Here is an 18,672-nt window from a genome sequence, read left to right on the forward strand (position 1 = left end):
CTTGATTCTCTTGTTTCTTTTTACTGTCATTGTGAAACCATTTCATCTTTGTCTTAATTTCACTGTTTGCTTACCAGAATTACTCCTCTCACAAGCTTATTGAGGTTCCAAGTCAGTTCAAGTTTAGTTGTCTAATATGCACCAGTTAATTAGTTCACTGTCAAAAGTAAGATAGATGTTTGCTTCCAAAGGCATGTTTGTGTATTTCCAAACCTTGGCATTCAACTCACTAAAAGAAGAAATAGATCAAATGCTGAATTGATTCCTCTTTTCAGTTTTTATATATCGAGTGGGCTGTCAAGTACAGGATAGATTAACACATTGCTATTTTTCATGTATATTGTTATTAGCAACTTATAAACACCTATTGTTTACTGCAATTAATGTAATTTTTATTTTCTTATAGAAATGTGAGCTATACATTTTATACTATAAGGTCTAATTTAATATATTTGATAATGAGTTTAGTCTCACCTATAGGTGGAGGAAACTTCTGATAAGCATGTTAAGTTGGGTTATTCTATGGTAACTAAATCCCCCCTTCTCCCAACACACACACACACACACACACACACACACACACACACACACACACTTCAGAAACCTACAGCAACAGAGGATCATTTCTCTCTCTCATGGCATGCCAAATACAGCTCTACTACTCATCCTCCTTAATTTCAGAAATAAAGCTTTGAGTGTATAATCAACACTTAGGAAAAGAAACCATCCCAGTTTGCCTAGGAATGAGTAGTTCGGTAGACATAAGACTTTTAGCTTTTAAAAAAAGAAAGTCCCAAGCAAACAGCTAAGTTGATCACCTTAAATTCGCCATACCATAATAAGTGAACTTATTTAAATGAAGATAATCATACTTCTATTTCAGAGGTAAAGTTTGAAATGTATAAATTTTGATATAAATTCCCAGACCACAGAAAATTTTCTGTTAAATATTTGTCACCTAATCTATGAATTAAATGGGAAATAGTATTTAAAATGAGATTATTTTAAAGCATTAATTCCAAATATTAATTTAAATAAATTAAAAAATCAAACTAAGTGAACACTTCCATGTAAACTAACTAATTTTTAATCTCTTTGGTTCTAAATAAGATTGATGGGCCAAAGTTAATATTACCATAGTACCTGAGGTCACTGTGAAACTTAAGATATCTTAACAGAGAAGATCATCATTCTACTGAAAATTAACTTCATTTTAAAAGAGAGGTCACATTAAAATAACTGAATTCCACAAAGACAGCTATCTGGTCATACAAATAACGTTTGACTCACTTAATTGTCTTTTTATTTAAGTTTACAAAGATGAAAAAAATAGTGTTTCAGCAAGCAATGAGCATTACATTAGTTGCCATTTCACTGTGAATTTGAAATAATTACTTTTCTTTTATTGGCAGCATTTTTGAACTTCATACTCAAAAAAAGGAAGTTGATTTAGTTAAAAATCATCTTACTTGTAAAACATAGTACTTAAGAAAACACTTTGCAGACTCCTGGTCAATATAATAAATATTTTTTCATAATAGTATTACCAAAGTATTGTCATTTGTTTTATATTCTCCACCATATAACAATTGTTCCTTAGGAATATCAACTGGAAATCTGGTTCATCCAATAAACCAAAATGAATCTACCAGTATAAAATTAATCAATAAAAAACAGCTGTGGTATATTTTAATGTTTCCCCTTTTCCCTTGGCTTCTAGAAAGGTCAGAGCAATTTAAAGACAAACATTTAGTTTATTCACTCAATAGATGGCATCACTTGAAGCTTAAGAAGGTGCACATGCGTATTATAGACAATGGACAAGAACAAATTAAGAGAGAAAAGGCCAGGAATGTATTTCATATAGCAAGCCAAAAAACACTTTAAGACTAAAAACAAAGCAACACCAGTTACCACTAATCTTAAGAAGATAAACATTATGAATGATTAAGAAGTTAACAAACTGAATAAAGCTTTTGTAAATATACAAAAAGAACTTGTACACTGCTCAAAAGGCCTTTCTGTTGAACCTCTACAGAAATGATGAGCCTCTCAACAACATGATGAAATTGAACCAAGTTAATACTGATGAAGCTTCAAGATTAATGGCTCATTTGTAATACAGCGGTGATGCATCTAATTCCTACAAAAGACCATTAAGTTAAATGTTTTACACAAAAAGTGCTTCCACTCTTCCATCTCACCATCATACTTTACTTATATTAACATGCTTTAAAAGTTATACTGTACATCTATTTTCATGTTGGTGCTGTGAAATGTGTGTGTGTATCAGCATCCTCACATGAACACACAAGGTAGAAATGAGAGGTCAGAATCAGAGATAGACCTATATGAAAATACTCCTAGCCTCTACATATGGCTTAAATAAATTGCTCTTTTAAATTAACTGCTCTTAACATTCAGGTTGTTATGTTAGAGGATAATGTACTGGTGTTGCAATAATTTTAAAAAGGTATTAAGAGCTGCAATCACAAATAACTCCCTCTAAATCCAAATTGTATCTAAAGTTATAATATCTTCATAGTGTCCTTATTCAATATAGAAGGTTATAAGTACAGATAAATCGTTCAGACACCCATTGAAATATATCCTGGGTGACTTTGTTTTTTTCATTAAGAAAAGCCAGAAGTCAAATTTGGTCTTCAGGTTAAAGTAGTAGGAAGAATACCACAGCACCCCTGTGAGCAGGGATTCATATTATTTGTGTCATTTTTCCTGGCATCTCTCATTGCTCCTTACCAGCTCATCTCTCTCAAGGTTGTTACAGAATACTTAATGTCTCATTTTTAAATGGTTCCTTAGCTCCTGAGTGGCAGAAACAGGGATTCATATCTTTGATCCAAATTCCTCTGATATTCTTAGTTCAAAAAACAAACAAACAAGAACAAAAACAATTGCAGACAAAACAAAATACCTTAGACAGGACTTAATTCAAACTTAGTTTTTGTTGTTGCTGTTTTGTTATTTTTTTGCCGCAGAAGACATGATTTTATTCTTTGTTATTGCTAAATAGTATTCCATTGTGTGTATGTATATGTACGTGTATGTGTGTATAAACAATTTTCTTTACCTAGTCATCAATTGGTGGACACTTAGATTGATTCCACATTTTTGGTATCATGAATAATGAATCTAAACATACTTGTGCTGGTATCTCTTTTATATAATGATTTCTTTTCCTTTGCGCAGATATCCGGTAGTGCGATTGCTGGATCAAATCACATTTCTGTTTCTTGTTCTCTGAGAAATTCCCATACTATTTTCCACAGTGGTTGTACTAATTTACATTCCTATCAGCAGGGCATAAGCATTCCATTTCTCTGCATCTTCACCAACATCTATTGTTTTTTGACTTTTTAATAATGGCCATTCTGATTGGTATAAGATGATGTCTCATTATGGTTTTAATTTGCATGTCTCTGATGATTGGTGATGTTGAGCATTTTTCCATATGTGGGCTGGCTATTTGTATGTCTTCTTTTGAAAAATGTCTATTCATGTCATTTGTCCACTTTTTAATTGGGTTATTTGGTTGTATTTTGAAGATGTTGAGTTGCTTGAGTTCCTTATAAATTCTGGATTTTAGTCCCCTGTTGGATGCATAATTTGCAAATATTTTCTCCCAATCTGAAGGTTGTCTGTTCACTTTATTGATTATTTCTTTTGCTGTGCAGAAGCATTTTAGGTTAATCAAGTCTTATTTGTTTATTTTTGTCTTAGTTGCTTGTACTTTGAGATCTCAGTCATGAGTTCTCTTCCTAGGCCAGTGTCCAGAAGAGGATATTCTGAAATTATTTTTAAATTTTTATTTCAATACTTTTGGGGGTACAGGTGGTTTTTAGTTACATGAATAAGTTCTTTAGTGGTGATTTCTTAGATTTTGGTTGACCAGTCACCAAAGCAGTGTACACTGTACTCAATATGCAGTCTTTGGGGACTCAGAGGGAAGGGTGAGAGGGGGATGAGAGATAAAAACTGTCTATTGTTTTGTTAAGTTTTAAGTGAAGAAATGACTCTACAGGATCCTATCTATATGAATAATGTACTATTCTGCTAAGTTTATTTTGTACAGTCATATATTCAGAATTTATTAGGCCTTCATATTTTCTATCACAATGAGGACCCAAATCCAATAAAGACAATCTCCACTGACGGTGAAGATTGATTAATGCCATTTGTAGAGTTCAACATTTGATGTCTCAGTATAAAAGTAATGGGTTAAAGCTTTTGATCATCTCACAACTTGGAAATATATCATAAAATTTTATTTTTGGTAATCATTTAATATAATTAAATGATAATTTTTTTAAAATTATTTCTTTTTTTTTCTTTCTTTTTCTTTTTTTTTTGAGACAAAGTCTTATTCTGTAGCCCAGGCTGGAGTGCAGTGGTGTGATCTCAGCTCACCGCAATCTCTGTGTCCCTGGTTCAAGTGATTCTCCTGCCTCAGCCTCCAGAGTAGGTGGGATTACAGGTGCACGCCACTGCACCTGACTCATTTTTTGTATTTTTAGTAGAGACAGGGTTTCACCCTGTTAGCCAGGCTGGTCTTGAACTCCCAACCTCAGGTAATCCATCCGCCTTGGCCTCCCAAAGTGCTAGGATTACAGGCATGAGGCACCACGCCTGGCCAATTTTTTTTTCCCTCACATTTAGTGTTGACTCATACTTTAGGGTTGTTGTGCAATTAGGAAATTGTGATTGCAAATCCAGGTAGACCACCATGACTTGAAACAGAACAATGCTTACTTAGTGTAGTAATTTCATTAATGGAACTGTCAGATTCCTTGTACTGCATGTCTCAGCTGTGCTTTTCTCTGCCAAATTCAAGGGAGATTTGTTAATAAAAAACGTGGAGAAGTAGAAATAATTGAGGGGTATGCTCTAAAGAGAATACATAGCCCTAGTTTGTCTCTAGGGCTTACATTTCATGCTGGTTGATGTCTTCCTAATACCCAAGTAGCGCAGCATGTACTAAAACTTAGTGATGACCTCAATGTGACCTAAAATGGTTTACATTTAGTTAGTTCAATTGTGGATATAACTATATATGATTTTTGTATTTGAAGATGCTGGAGATTACCATAAACAAATCATATTATTAGACAATATGCCCTGATTATCTTCAACTATTTTCAAATGATAGCAAAAGTCTAATTTGAACACACCATGACATTTATTGTGCTAATTCTACTGTTATAAGTGTTTTAAATGGTGTATCTCTTAATTTATACCATAGGTATTTTTAATTTGTGAGGGGAAAGATGTATTATAGCCCATCAAACAGAAGATTAGGGACTGCTGTATATTGAGAGTGAGTCAAAGCTAAAAGATTATCATATAGGCTTTTGAACATGGATATGACAAAAGATAGCACAGAAAGAAAAGATAAAGAAATAGAAGAAATAAAGAGAAGTATAAAAAGTGTGTCCCATAAAGTTTTCTATAATCACTGTGGTTTTAAAAATTAGTTGTTTATGTTATATGTATATATTGAAAAATATATCAAAAAACAATTTACCATTTTTCCTTGTTTCCTTTTTGTAGTATGTATGCATTCCAGGGTGCACAAAAAATCCATGTTGGTTTTTGAAGAATGTTTACCTAATTCATCAACACCTCTGCTACTGTGGAGTCACCTTCCATGGTATTTGCCAAGATAAAGGTCCTGCTCAATTTGAATACATGTGGCAATTGGGATTTGCAGGTAACAAATTTATGTAATTTTTTTCAATCTGCTTGAATCATTTCAAAATTTGCTAGTCACGTATTCATTTTCTAAACACACAAAGTATTTTACATCTCAAAACATAATATAAACTAAAAATAAAATTAATACTCTTATTTTCTGATGTATTCCTTTAACTGACATGTTTAATACCGACTACATCCTAGGAAATCTACTTGGTACAAGAGAGATAATAGTGAAGTAAACTAGAGCTATTTCCTACTTTCATAAATCCATTTGTTGGAAGGGAGTGGTTAATGGACAAATACAGTGATAACTATGTAATTTTATTTAAAAACAAAATGCTCTTATGAGAACAGGTAGCATTCCATGAATGCTTATAAGCAATGAGCCTATTTAGAAAAAAAGAAAAAAAAAACTTGGCAATTGAGATATTGAGTTGGGTTGCCAGAAAAGGTTTCCATGAGAAAATGACCCCTGAAGAGAGATATAGAGAATAATGTCATGGCAGAGAAGCTGGAGAAGAGAGGATTCTGGGTTGAGGGAATTGTATTTGTAAAAACATTATATTAGAAGAAATGGCTTCTTTGAAGGCCTGTCTGGGGCTGTGAGAAAAGACTAATAACAATTCCATGGAGGGGGTGAAGCCAGAACTAAAATGCTGGGTTAGATATTTTGATTTCTATTCTAAAAGGAATAGAAAATTACTATAGGTTTTGACACATTCGATAAGTTTATAACAAGTAGAGAAACACATGGAAGAGAAGGAAAAAAGCTAGGGAGTTGGTTGGAGTAATAATGTGAGTCATAATGCTGGAAGCTTGAAATAAATGGAAGATCTTGTTTATGAATTGGAAATAGCAAGTGATGAAGGTGTCAACAGGACTCCTAGTTTTCTGTCTTACACACTTGAAATGAAATCATTCCAGCACTTGTGTTCCCATATATGTTTTTGTTTATATTATAGAGTTTCAATTTCTATCGCAATCTGTTTTGATGAGCTTAATTGTCATTCTTTGATTACATTTCTAATATTATTTAACTTAGCTGATGCAAATTTGATTTACATTCTTAAGACTATATGGTATTTTCATTCTTTTAAAGAATATTTCCTCTGACAGTGATATTTTGGCACTTCAGTTTACAAACAACCAGCAAATTAACAGTTTGATGTCTCTGTTTTTGAGTAACAGCTAACCAACAGCAGCTGAATTTCTAACATTGTATTACATCACAACAGTGTTGAAGTAAACTAACAATTAGCCTTTTAAACAGAAAACATGATAATTTATTTCACCATGCTCATAAAATAGTATACTGTAGAGTTAACAACCTTTAATGACAGAAATAGTTATCAGTTCATTAATCGGATCACACTGAAGACCAAAAGTGGTAGAAGAGAGCAAAGCATTGTTGATTATACTATGTTGATGCTGAAAGGAACTTTCAGAGACTCTGTTATGAATACTTACTATTTTATAAATGACACAATCAGACGAAACAAAGAAATAAATAGAGTTGAGGTTAGAGGAATTAACCTCAGTACTATTTAGGGATTGTGTCAGTTCAGTTGTTTTTAAACCCTGACCACATATTAGAATCATCTGAAGGAGCTCTTGAAACATACTAATGGTGAACTCTCATTACAGAACAATCAAACTGGAATTGTAGTGAGATGGACACAGAGTATTTTTTGAGGTTCCCTAAATGCTTTCAATGTGCAGATTGAGAAATGCTCTCTACTGTTACAACCAAATTAGTTCACATATTTCAGTGCTTGCATCATTTTTGCACTTCATTTTCCTTTGTCTCATAGTAGGAATAATGCTTTCATATGTTTGGTTATTTTTAAATATTAAACTTCTTTTGAGAACTATAAATTGCTACAGGGAACATATTCACAATGATGAAATGGCAAAAGTATTTTTGAGGGAAAATGGAAGGAATAATAGCAAGTCAAATTGCTCATGGATAAATCAGCTTTGAGCAAATATAGTCAACTTTATGAATGGCAGTAAAATAACAAATATATGTTTTAGAAAATGGGTGGTGTAATACAAATTTAAAATTACTCATGGAAAACTTAGAAGAAAGCAATTATCTTCAAAACAATGTATGCATATTTAATCATTATTCCTTCCTGAATTACTGGACAGAACTTACTGAATATAGCTAATTATAACAAAAATTAAAATTATGTGACCACTACATCTGAGAATCTAAATGACTTGGGCTTTCCAATGGAAAAGAAACAGTGTGATAATGCACAGACCGAATGAATGTTTAAGTAAAACACTTAAACTCATTTTGAATTTCAATATGAAGATTCAGCAGTGAAACTTCTCAAGTTTTCAAAACAAAATAGAAGTTAAAATAAATGAAAAATATGTAAATAGAATTATACATTTTACGTATTGCAAAATTCCTTCTTATTTCTTTTGATAACTGCCATTAAGATCTTCTTTTACTTTTTCCTCATGAAATATAAAATGTAATTGAAGAGGAACTTTAAAATCATGCTGGTAATTTTGCATGGGGTGCATTAATTTTACCAGCAGGAAAATTATTTTAATTAAGGGATTTTTCTAACAACTAAATTAAGTGTCTTACACGCCCAATCAATTCTTGCCAATATGATTGCTCTACAGAGAAGGGATGGTAATTAATTAGAAGAAGCCCCTTCAAGGACAATTGATCGACAGTGCACATCTTGAGAAAGAGCTGACATGAACTGTTTCTTTTCAGTGTCATCATCTATGTTCATTATGTGTATTATTAAGTTTGAGGAAAAGAGCTACTGACAGAGTGGATAAAGAGTTGTGAAGTGAAGTAAGACAATATGAATCATGCTTAAGAAAAGACAAAATCCTAGACAAAAAAAGAAAATAAGAGAAATTCTTTTAAATCTCTTTCTTCTTGAAGCATGTCATAATTTCAGTTTGCTTATCCAAGTTAAACATAGAGTTAAAACACTTAACATGTACTAGTGAACTTTTTTTCTAAATAAATAGTGATTGTTGCATTTGTGAGTTGATATTGCAAACAAATATTTACTTTGAAAGTTTTATTTTTCCTTTATAAAGTAATGGATCTTCTGGTAGAACACCTTCCAGAATATTAATTATAATCTATGCATTATATGTTACTTCTTAAATTTTAAACGATTTTTGTGAAAATAGGAAATGCTGTATCAACAAAGCAATCTTTATCAAAATCTATTTTTCTTAGTATATTGTTCTACCTTCAAGTCTTCTTTTGTCAAATGCCTGCTATTTATATATTTATTAAGTATTTTAGGGACTTTAGTTTTAATCTTATTTGAAGGCTTTTTAAAAAACTGAGTATTAAAAAAACTGGTTTAGTATTTTTCATTCATATCACTTAATAGTAAGTTTTTAAAGCATTTTTACATGCTTTGAAAGAGAATTCTCTTAATTAAGTCGCTAATTAGAAATAAACAACTTTAATAAACAGAATAAAGCTAATTAAATCATAAGGAAGAAAATATTTCTTACAAACAAGAATTAAAATGTTAAAATGCATTGGACTAAAAGTAACAAAAACATGCAACTTCTACATGGAGAAAACTTTAGATATTGCTGTAGTATAGGCGCATGCATACATAATCTGAAAGAAAATCCTAAAGATATATTACACTGTAGCTACTATTATTCTTAATAGTTTTTTCTTTCAACCTTCATACTAATTATATTAGTGATTTACACACTACCATACACTATTTGAGTATTCTGAATTTTACAATGTGTTTACTTTTGCCAGTGAGTTTTATAATTTCAGAAGTGTTCTTACCACAAACATGATAACTATATGAGGTAATGCATATGTTAATTAGCTAGATTTGGTCATTCTGCAATGTGTATATACTTCAAAATATCATGTTGTATATCATACATACATAATCATAACCTTATGTATGATACATACGGTTTCATCTGTAAATTTAAAATAATAATAACCTTCCCCCTGAAAAACTTATATTATACTGGACATACAACTTTTAAAGATTTCAATTCTTCATATTATTTTGTAGGTTTATTGAGATTTTAATAAAATAATGGTGTTATTTTTGTGTTCTATGAAATTGACATCTTATTTCTTAATGTTCACATGGAATAAAAGACAAATAAAGCCAAGTGTACTCTGCGAAAGTGCATTGTTTGGACAAGTGGTGTATAGAATGAGCTCTGCCATATATTAAATTAGATTACATAGCTTCATTAATGAAAAGCATAGCACCACCGCATGCAAGTCAACAAATATGACAAAACACAAAGTCTCAAAATGAATCCAAAACATGAAAAAAGAAACATATAATAAAACTGCCATCTCAGATTATTAGAATAAGTAGGGACTATTTAATAATTAACATGGAACAACTGGATAGCCGTCTGAAAAAAAAATTCGACTTGTTTATACCTTTAAACATTCTATGGATTAAACTGAAAATAGATAAAAGTTTTAATACATAAAAAAGAAAGTATAAAAATATCAGAGAATGTTGGAGAAATGCTTTGTAAATTTGGATGGGGGAAGAATGAAACTAAACCCCTATCTCTCACCATATACAAAAAGCAAATCAAAATGGATTAAAGACTTGCATCTAAGACTTCAAACTATGAAACTACTAAAAGAAAACATTGGGGAAACTATCCAGCATATTGGACTGGGCAAAGATTTCTTGAGTAATACCCCACAAGCACTAGTAATCAAACAAAAAATAGACAAATGATCTCACACCAAGTTAAAATGCTTCTGTAGAAGAAAGGAAACAACAAAGACAAAACTCACAGAATGGTATATCATATTTGCAAACTATCTGTCTGACAAGGGATTAATAACCAGAATACAAAAGGAGCTCAAACAACTCTACAGGAATAAAATAATAATATGATTTTTAGAAATGGGAAAAAAGATCTAAATAGATGTGGCTCAAAAGAAGATATGCAAATAGCAAACAGGCATATGAAAATGTGCTCAACATTATTAGTCATCAGATAAATGGAAATCATAACTAAAATGAGATGTCATCTCACCCTAGTGCAAAGGACAGGCAATAACAAATGCTAGCAGGAATGTATAGAAAAGGGAACCCTTGTACACTGTTGGTGGGAATGTAAATTAGTACAATCACTGTGGACAACAGTTTGGAGGTTCCTAAAAAATACTAAAAATAGAACTGCCATATGATCCAGCAATCCCACTGCTAGGTATATACTCAAATGAAAGGGGATAAGTATATTGAAGAGATATCTGCACTTCCATGTTTACTTCAGCACTGTTCACAATAGCCAAGATTTTGAAGCAACCTGGGTGTCCACCAACAGATGAATGAGTAAGGGAAATATGGTATATTTACTCAATAGAATACTATTCAGCTATAGAAAAAAATGAGATCCTGTCATTTGCAACAACATGGATGGAACTAGATAGAGGTCATTATGTTAAGTGAAATAAGCCAGGCACAGAAAGACAAATTCACATGTTCTCATGTATTTGTAGGAGCTTAAAATTAAAACAATGGAACTCATACAGATAGAGAGTAGAATGATGGTTACCAGAGGTTTGGAAGGATAGTGAGGTGGATGGAAGTGGGGATAGATAATGGGTACAAAAATATAATTAGATATAATTAGTAAGATCTAGTATCTGATAGAACCACAGGGTGACTACAGGCAACAATAATTTACTGTACATTTTTAAGTAATTAAAAGAATATAATTGGGTTATCTGTAACACAAAGAAAGGATAAATGCTCGAAGTGATGGATACACTATTTTCCCTGAGGTGATTGCTATACATTGTATGCCTGTAGCAAAATATCTCATGTAACCCATAAATATATACACCTAGTATTTACCCACAAAAACTCAAAGGGAAAAACAAAAAAAAAATGGATGGGGAAGATGTTTATAGTTAATACTAAAAATGTTAATGTCAGAAAGAAAAGACTGGTGAATTTCACTACAAGACAAGTAAAAATATCTGCTTATGAAAGACATAAAAATCAAAATGCAAAAGAAACACTGCACAAACATTTTACTTCACAAAAGATAGATTAGGATCGAGAATATATCAATAACTTAGAAATTAAGAAGGAAAAACTGAAAAAGCTGAAAGGTAAGTCAGTAATATAAACACCCAGTTTACATACGAAGACACAGAGAGTATCCCTAAATATGTGGGGAAAATGCTAAGCTCTATTCATAATGCAATCAAAGCAATTTAAAAAACACTGTAAGTATATAATTTTTCTCCTCTTAGCCTGGTAAAAATTTTAGAATTGGACAATTTAATGACTATCCATTGCTGGCAATAATGTAAAATCACTATAATATCTAAGTGGGATAGTTTTGCAATATCCGTCAATATTACAAATTCTATACCATTTGACCTAGCCTTCTGATCATTGAGAATACATCCACATGCTAAATAATATAGGTGTAATTTTATACCTGGTATCATTGGTTATTAAGAAAAAAATAAACATAAATATGGAAATGAATGTAGAATTCATCTAGGACTGAGATACATGATAAGGTGGAAGAAAGGCATGCAGCAGTGTAGAATCATGTGTATAGTAGACAACCTTGTGCTTCTTTATATATAATTTGTGTTTATTTCTGTGGAACACTTTTCCATGTTTTTTGCTCAGTGTTCTGAAATTTCACAATGTTGAGACTTTTACATAGTATGTTCTTGTTGTCTCTTGTTAAACTCTTCTATTTGGAAGCATGGGTCTTTCCATTTTTAGGTAGTTTCTGTATTTTTTCCCCTAAAAAGTCCTTTTTCCTGTTTCTTTCTGTAGCCCCAATTCCAAAAATTGGGTATCACATCTCCTAAATTCATCCTCTCATTTTCTCATAATTTCTTTTCTCTTTCCTATTTCTTTTCATATTGCTTTATTTTCTACTCCATTCCTCCAATTGAATATCTCAAAATGAGTTTGAATTTTTAATTTGTTTTACTATATTTGTAATAATCTAGGGCAGTTTTCCATCCTTTAAATTATACACACTTCGGCCATTGTTTTTTTTTTTTCAATAAGGGTAAAATGGCTTTTCTTCTCTCTCTAAAAATGTTATAGTTTTGTTTGTTTTAATTTTCTTCTTTTTTGCCTAGTGTCTCAGTTTTCTGTAAATACTGTTTATAAAGATTTGTTCTCTCTCGTTTGGAGTCTTTCTGCCAAATGTGGGGTGATCATATTTAACAGAGAGGAACTAAGAAGGCTGACTGGAAACTGACCATACAAGGATGGGCCATGATGACTGGAGCTCTATGACAGGGTTGCAGGATGGCAACTAGGCTTTCGCTAGGGGACCCTCAAGGAGCTTGGTATCCTTAAGGCAGGAGCTCCTGAGATTCTTTAACTCCTGAAAACAAACCTCGGAAATTGTTTGTTTGTAAAGCTGAGTGAGGAGTTAGAATAATAATCTGGATCACTGAGTTGGGAGAGAGACTCTCAGTGCCAGCTAATCGTGTTTCCAGAGCCCACCTTAGTATCAGATTCTCAGATGCTTTTTAAACCCAGAGCATCTCAGTATTTCTGCTAGTCCAATTTTTTTTTTCATAATTATGTCCCCTCACTTGTGTTTTGGCTGTAGCCTTTCTGCTAATTTAGTCAATGTATCATTTTTTTCATCTTCTCACTCTTTTTTGTGGGTTAAAACGTTTGTTTTATTTATTTTTTTAATTCTCTGTTTTCTTGAGGTCTTGGGAGGCAGAGGGAAGACGTTAAGAGTTAAATCCAAATGTTTAGTCAGATACATCATTATGAAAAACTTTATACTAATAAATTGGACAATTTAAATGAAATGGATAAATTTCTAAAAAAATACTAGTTGGAAAAACTGAGCAAATCATAAATTTCAATTCTAAACAATCCTACAATTTCTTAAATAACTGAATAAAATAGTTTTAAAAATCATCCCACAAAAGCATACTTGAAATATATGGCCTTCTATTAAAGTTCTCCAAATTTTCAATAAAGTATTCATTCTAATACTACATAAATTTGCACAAAAACACAGAGGGAGGAACACATATCAATTAATTATATGGAGCTAGCATAATCCTGTTTGAGTTAATTACTCTCAGAATGTTACAGGTAGAATTTTTATTGACCTATCATTAAATTTACTGATCTTCTCTTGTGTTTGATCTGATAATCTCATCCATTAATTGTTTTATTAACATAGCCATAATTTTCTGTAATCTTAAATTTATAAACAGTCAAATTACATACATATGATTGAAGAGATTTGGGATATTGTGCTTGGTTCCTAGCTCCTTCCTTTTTTCCAGTAATATGTGAGATTTCTTGGTGAAATATTCACACGGTAGGGAGACATCAGTTTATGAATCATTTCTAATTTACAACTCAGTTGTAAAATGCATAGCTTACATTCTATTTTCCAAGAAATGACGCCTTGCGAGTCCCTAGAGTTTAGATTTGTTTACTATAAGCAATCCAAAGCCAGAGATATTTTGCTAAAAGATTCTTTAGATAAATACTGTCCTCTGACAAATATTTTTTGTTTGTTTACTAGGAGATGTAGTCATGTTTACCAAAAGATTGGATCAGGTCTTCTATGTTCTTTTATTACCACTATTAATGACCAATAATGGGTTTTCAGCCCAGTTTAATTAACTCCTTTTTCCCTACAATTCTGAGATTTACCATTTTTTTGTTTGGTTTTTCCTACAATTTCAAAATCTCTCATCCCCTAATTCCTTATCTAATTATCTATTTTATTCATCTTTTCCTGTTGATTTTTCAGAAAGTTTAATATAATCATTTTAAAGTCCTTGTCTGAGAATTCTAGGTCTGGGCCTTAAAATTTTAGTTTTCCTCTTGAATATAGGTCACATTCTCTTGAATATAGGTCACTTCTTTCTTCTGCTCTTTTGCAATCTCTGCTTTTATTTTTGTTATAGGACAGTGTTCTTTTTATCGTTCTACCATCCTTTCTTACAATTATTAATTACAGTTTAGTCACCATTTGATTATTTTAAAAAATGAATTGGCCTGGGAGCTGTCTCTTCTTCTTCTTGTGATGCTGTATTTCTCAGTTCATGTTTAAAATGAGAGTGTTGGGCTTTGAGGTCTTCTACAAATTCAATATCATATGCATACAGGAACTTATTTTGTGGCAGATGTTGTCAAATTTATCTTTTCAAGTAATTTCACCACAGTCCTTAATAATTCATTCTGAATTCAAGTTTGTAAGAGTTTATTTAATTTTTTATCTTTTTTTTTTTAAAGGATCTGAAGGTGAAAAGTGCCAAGGGGTTATTGATGCCTATTTCTTTCTGGCTGCAGACTGCACTGAAGATGCAACCTATGTGAACGATCCTGAAGATAATAATTCTTCATGTTGGTTCCCACATGAAGGCACAAAAGAGGTAAGGTAATTTTATGTAGTTGCTTTTCATTTTTCTCTTTAGCTTGTAATTGTCTGATTTTTAGAAAGTTAGAAATGTTTAGGTTACAGATTCTTCAATATTCAAAATATATAGTTTGCATAGTTTAAATATAACTTCGTAAACAAATTCTCAACAGTCTACTTGGAAATTTATATTTACGTCATACATTTATAATATGGGAAAGTAAAAATTTTGAAGAATCATTTTGTTCCTAGTCTTCTTGTTTTTTATTAATGTTATAATTTGCAGGCTGACTAAAGCCTCTGATACAGTTGTGATTATGCCACTTTTTTTGCTTACAGATCATAATGAAATGCATTTGTCTTTTGGATATGTTTAAATCTCTGAGAGATTTCTAATCTCTTACACGAGCAAGCTACTTAAAAAATAAAATAAATAAAAATAAATGAAAATAATTTCTAATCTCTAGGCAGTTCCATCACTAAAAATTGTGAGGCCTATGGCAAGAATAAAAGAGAGGCCCTCCTTTTATCCCCTCACCACTGTCTTATACAAATTAAGATTATATTTTTTAATATGTAACAATAATTAAGAAAAATTTAAGAATCTTCATTTTAAACAACTTAGGAATAGGAACTTTTTGTTAAAATGATTCAAGAATTTTCCCAAAAGAGAATTAACAAAGTATTTGTAACCTATCTTGTCTTGATACATCCTAATTTGGTCATTTTAAGAAAGCCATGTTTTAATTCTGCATATTGTATACATTTCAGTAAAGACTCATAAGCCCTTTTCTTTATTAATGTATCAATTTATATTGAGTCAACCTTGTAAAAACTGATACAAGTCACTATTTCCTTCGAATTCATCTAGAGGCATTACAACTACAGGCAAAAAGACTTCAAATACCACAGAACATCTAAAAGTATGCCCTAAAATATATTTTGATATATGTTTACAAGTCATAAATATATGAAGTAAGCTTAATACGTTCTTACATATATATATATTTAGCCAATCACATATACATCACTATACACATAGATGATTACATTACAGCTTTATCTTTAAGACTTTTAGCTTTATCAGTATATTAAAAATAGTTACATATTATAATACACTTAATAATTCAGTAACTGTAAACCTTTGTTAGGAACAAGCAAATCATATTTGTTGTTTTGTTTATGTATTTCTAGTTCTCAGTATCCTTTTATAATATAAATCACCAACTTTAATTAAATTAGACAATTTCTTTAGACTCAAGAAAATACACAAATATAGCAATCTAAGATCATTTTGGCTATTTTATTACTTTATGATTACACATTTTATATAACTTTAACAACTTTTATCATAGGCAAAATAAATATAAATACACATCCTTCAACTGTATTTGCACACCTTATTTCCATTCTATAAGGACAGAGGTAATTTAAATCTATATTTAGAGACTATATTTTTATAATTTTCTTAATTAGGAATTGTTCAGGCAACCAAAATAATTTGATTAATTTGATTAATTGTTCAGGCATCCAAAATAATTTGATTAATTTGATTAAATATCTGTGTAAGTTCTTAATGTTGACTAAATATTTAGAAATTGCAAACTTACACAATCATTTTAAGTTCTTATGATTTGCAGTATCATCAATAAAACATTCTAATACATCAGTGTAGTAGAATTAGTAAGAATTCACAAGATTCAACCCTTTTAAATTATATCTGTTATTTAAAATTTCGATTATATCCATTTTAGATTGTGTAATCAGACAATTTGAGGACATAATTATAGAGTATTTCTCTTAAAGTTAAATTAAATCAGGCTAATTTTTCTGAAGTGTCATTTATTTAAAAATTACATGAGTCCTTTTTAAATAAATAAACCTCTTTAGAATAAATAAATACATATGTACTAATATAAATAAGCAAACCTCAGTATTTATGTATTTTGAAAAATCAGAACTTTAGGATTAAGCCAAAGCTCTGTGGAGCCCAATTTTTTTCTCAACTAAAAGACTAACAATATTACCCATACACATGAATGCTTTTCCTGATTTGTTAAAATTTGGGAAGAGAAATCATGTAAATAAAGCACAGTTAATCGTTTCCTTTCATTGTAAAATGTAGACTATCTGAAAAATCATCCTAGAATGGCAATATAGAATGTTACAAAAATATTTATGATCAATTAATTTCTATTTTTTCTAAGCAAAACAGAAAAGGAGAAAAAGTGAAAAATGAATAAATGAAGTTTATCTAGATTCTGGTAGATGTAAAATTATGATTGCAAAGTTTGATTATCTCCCTTCTGCACAGCATTGGAGATGCTTAAATGAAGAAAAACCTATTTTCAAACACACAAGAACAAATTATTATAGACAGTTTAAACAACTCACATACTTGACAATTCCACAGAGCCATATAATTAAAAATCTAGTGCTTCTTAATCCCAGAAGCATGAAAATGAAAGAGGAGGTTTTGTATAATACACAGTAATCTCTCTATTAGATATACAGGACAGAGAATCTCCTCATGAGGATTTTTCCCTTTTTGTTCTATTAGATCTGTCAAATAAATAATCTTGTTCATGTCAAAATTTCCCCAGGGTGGTCACTGCAATTTCACATTGTCCTTTGAGAAATTATGCCAATTAGAGAGATAGATATGTATATGGCTTACAATATGAGGGGAGGAATGTGTGGTGTCCAGGTATAAAAGACTGAGAAGAACCCGTGAAAACTTATGTCAGCAAGCATTTGTACAATATCATGTCTCCAGAAAATTCAAAAGATCAATCGATTTCAAATCAACTAAGACTGTTTAGAAGATTTTTTAAAAGGTGACAATAAAAATGTTGCCCAAAGGAACACCAGAGTGATGTGATCATCTGAACTCATCGCTTATTTAGAACACTTGAATGATGTACTTATAGAACCCACACTTTCCTCTCCCAGCTGAGCTTCCTCTTATAGACTCACCTGAAAAAGTGATGAAGACGGAGAGTTTTCCTATTTATATATATTCGAATTTTTTTTATTCTTAAGAAACAACAGAAACATGACATTTGTGAAGTTGATGAAAAATATTGGAGTTTAGACTTGATACTGTACCTATGTCACTTTCACAGTTGGAGAGAATATCCAGTGGTCTCAGCGTAGTGCACTGGTTGCTATCCAGCCTTGAGAGTGAGGGCATTTTAATGAGATTTTGTGAAACTTTGGATTTATTCACTTTTTACCCTCCAAAAGACCACCAGACTATTCTGCTGATGGAGAAAAACTAATTATTTTAGACTTCTTTCAATAAGGGAAAACAACACCTTAGTAGAGTCTTGGTAGTGCATCAGATGGGAGAAGTTGTGGAAAGTTATTTATTTGGTGTAGAGCCTTGAGTCAGTTGTAGAGGGTATTTAGTGGGGATTGGTTAGAGTTTATGAAGGAAAGCTTCGAATTGGTGGCACAATATACTGAGAATCTTTAAAGTGAGTCTTGATGTGCAAACTGTTAGTTTTTGTAAATAACTTATTTTAGTTGGTTCACAGTCTTATGTTCCAGAAG

General features: G+C 31.3%; 1 protein-coding gene across 5 annotated transcripts in view; it reads left to right on the forward strand.

The window, feature by feature from the left end:
- The window catches only part of LOC112208034 (protein eyes shut homolog), a 327,262-nt gene that overhangs the window by 290,244 nt on the left and 18,346 nt on the right, over positions 1-18,672 (forward strand). For 4 of the 5 annotated variants that reach the window (XM_054685938.2, XM_054685939.2, XM_054685937.2 and 1 more), the window contains 2 exons: positions 5,569-5,728; positions 14,994-15,133. In XM_054685938.2, coding sequence (XP_054541913.1) covers positions 5,569-5,728; positions 14,994-15,133 — 300 coding nt within the window. The remainder of the gene's footprint in view (positions 1-5,568; positions 5,729-14,993; positions 15,134-18,672) is intronic. The other variant, XM_054685935.2, reaches the window with a different exon arrangement.

The sequence above is a fragment of the Pan troglodytes genome, chromosome 5, assembly GCF_028858775.2.
Source record: "Pan troglodytes isolate AG18354 chromosome 5, NHGRI_mPanTro3-v2.0_pri, whole genome shotgun sequence".
Lineage (NCBI taxonomy): Eukaryota > Metazoa > Chordata > Mammalia > Primates > Hominidae > Pan > Pan troglodytes.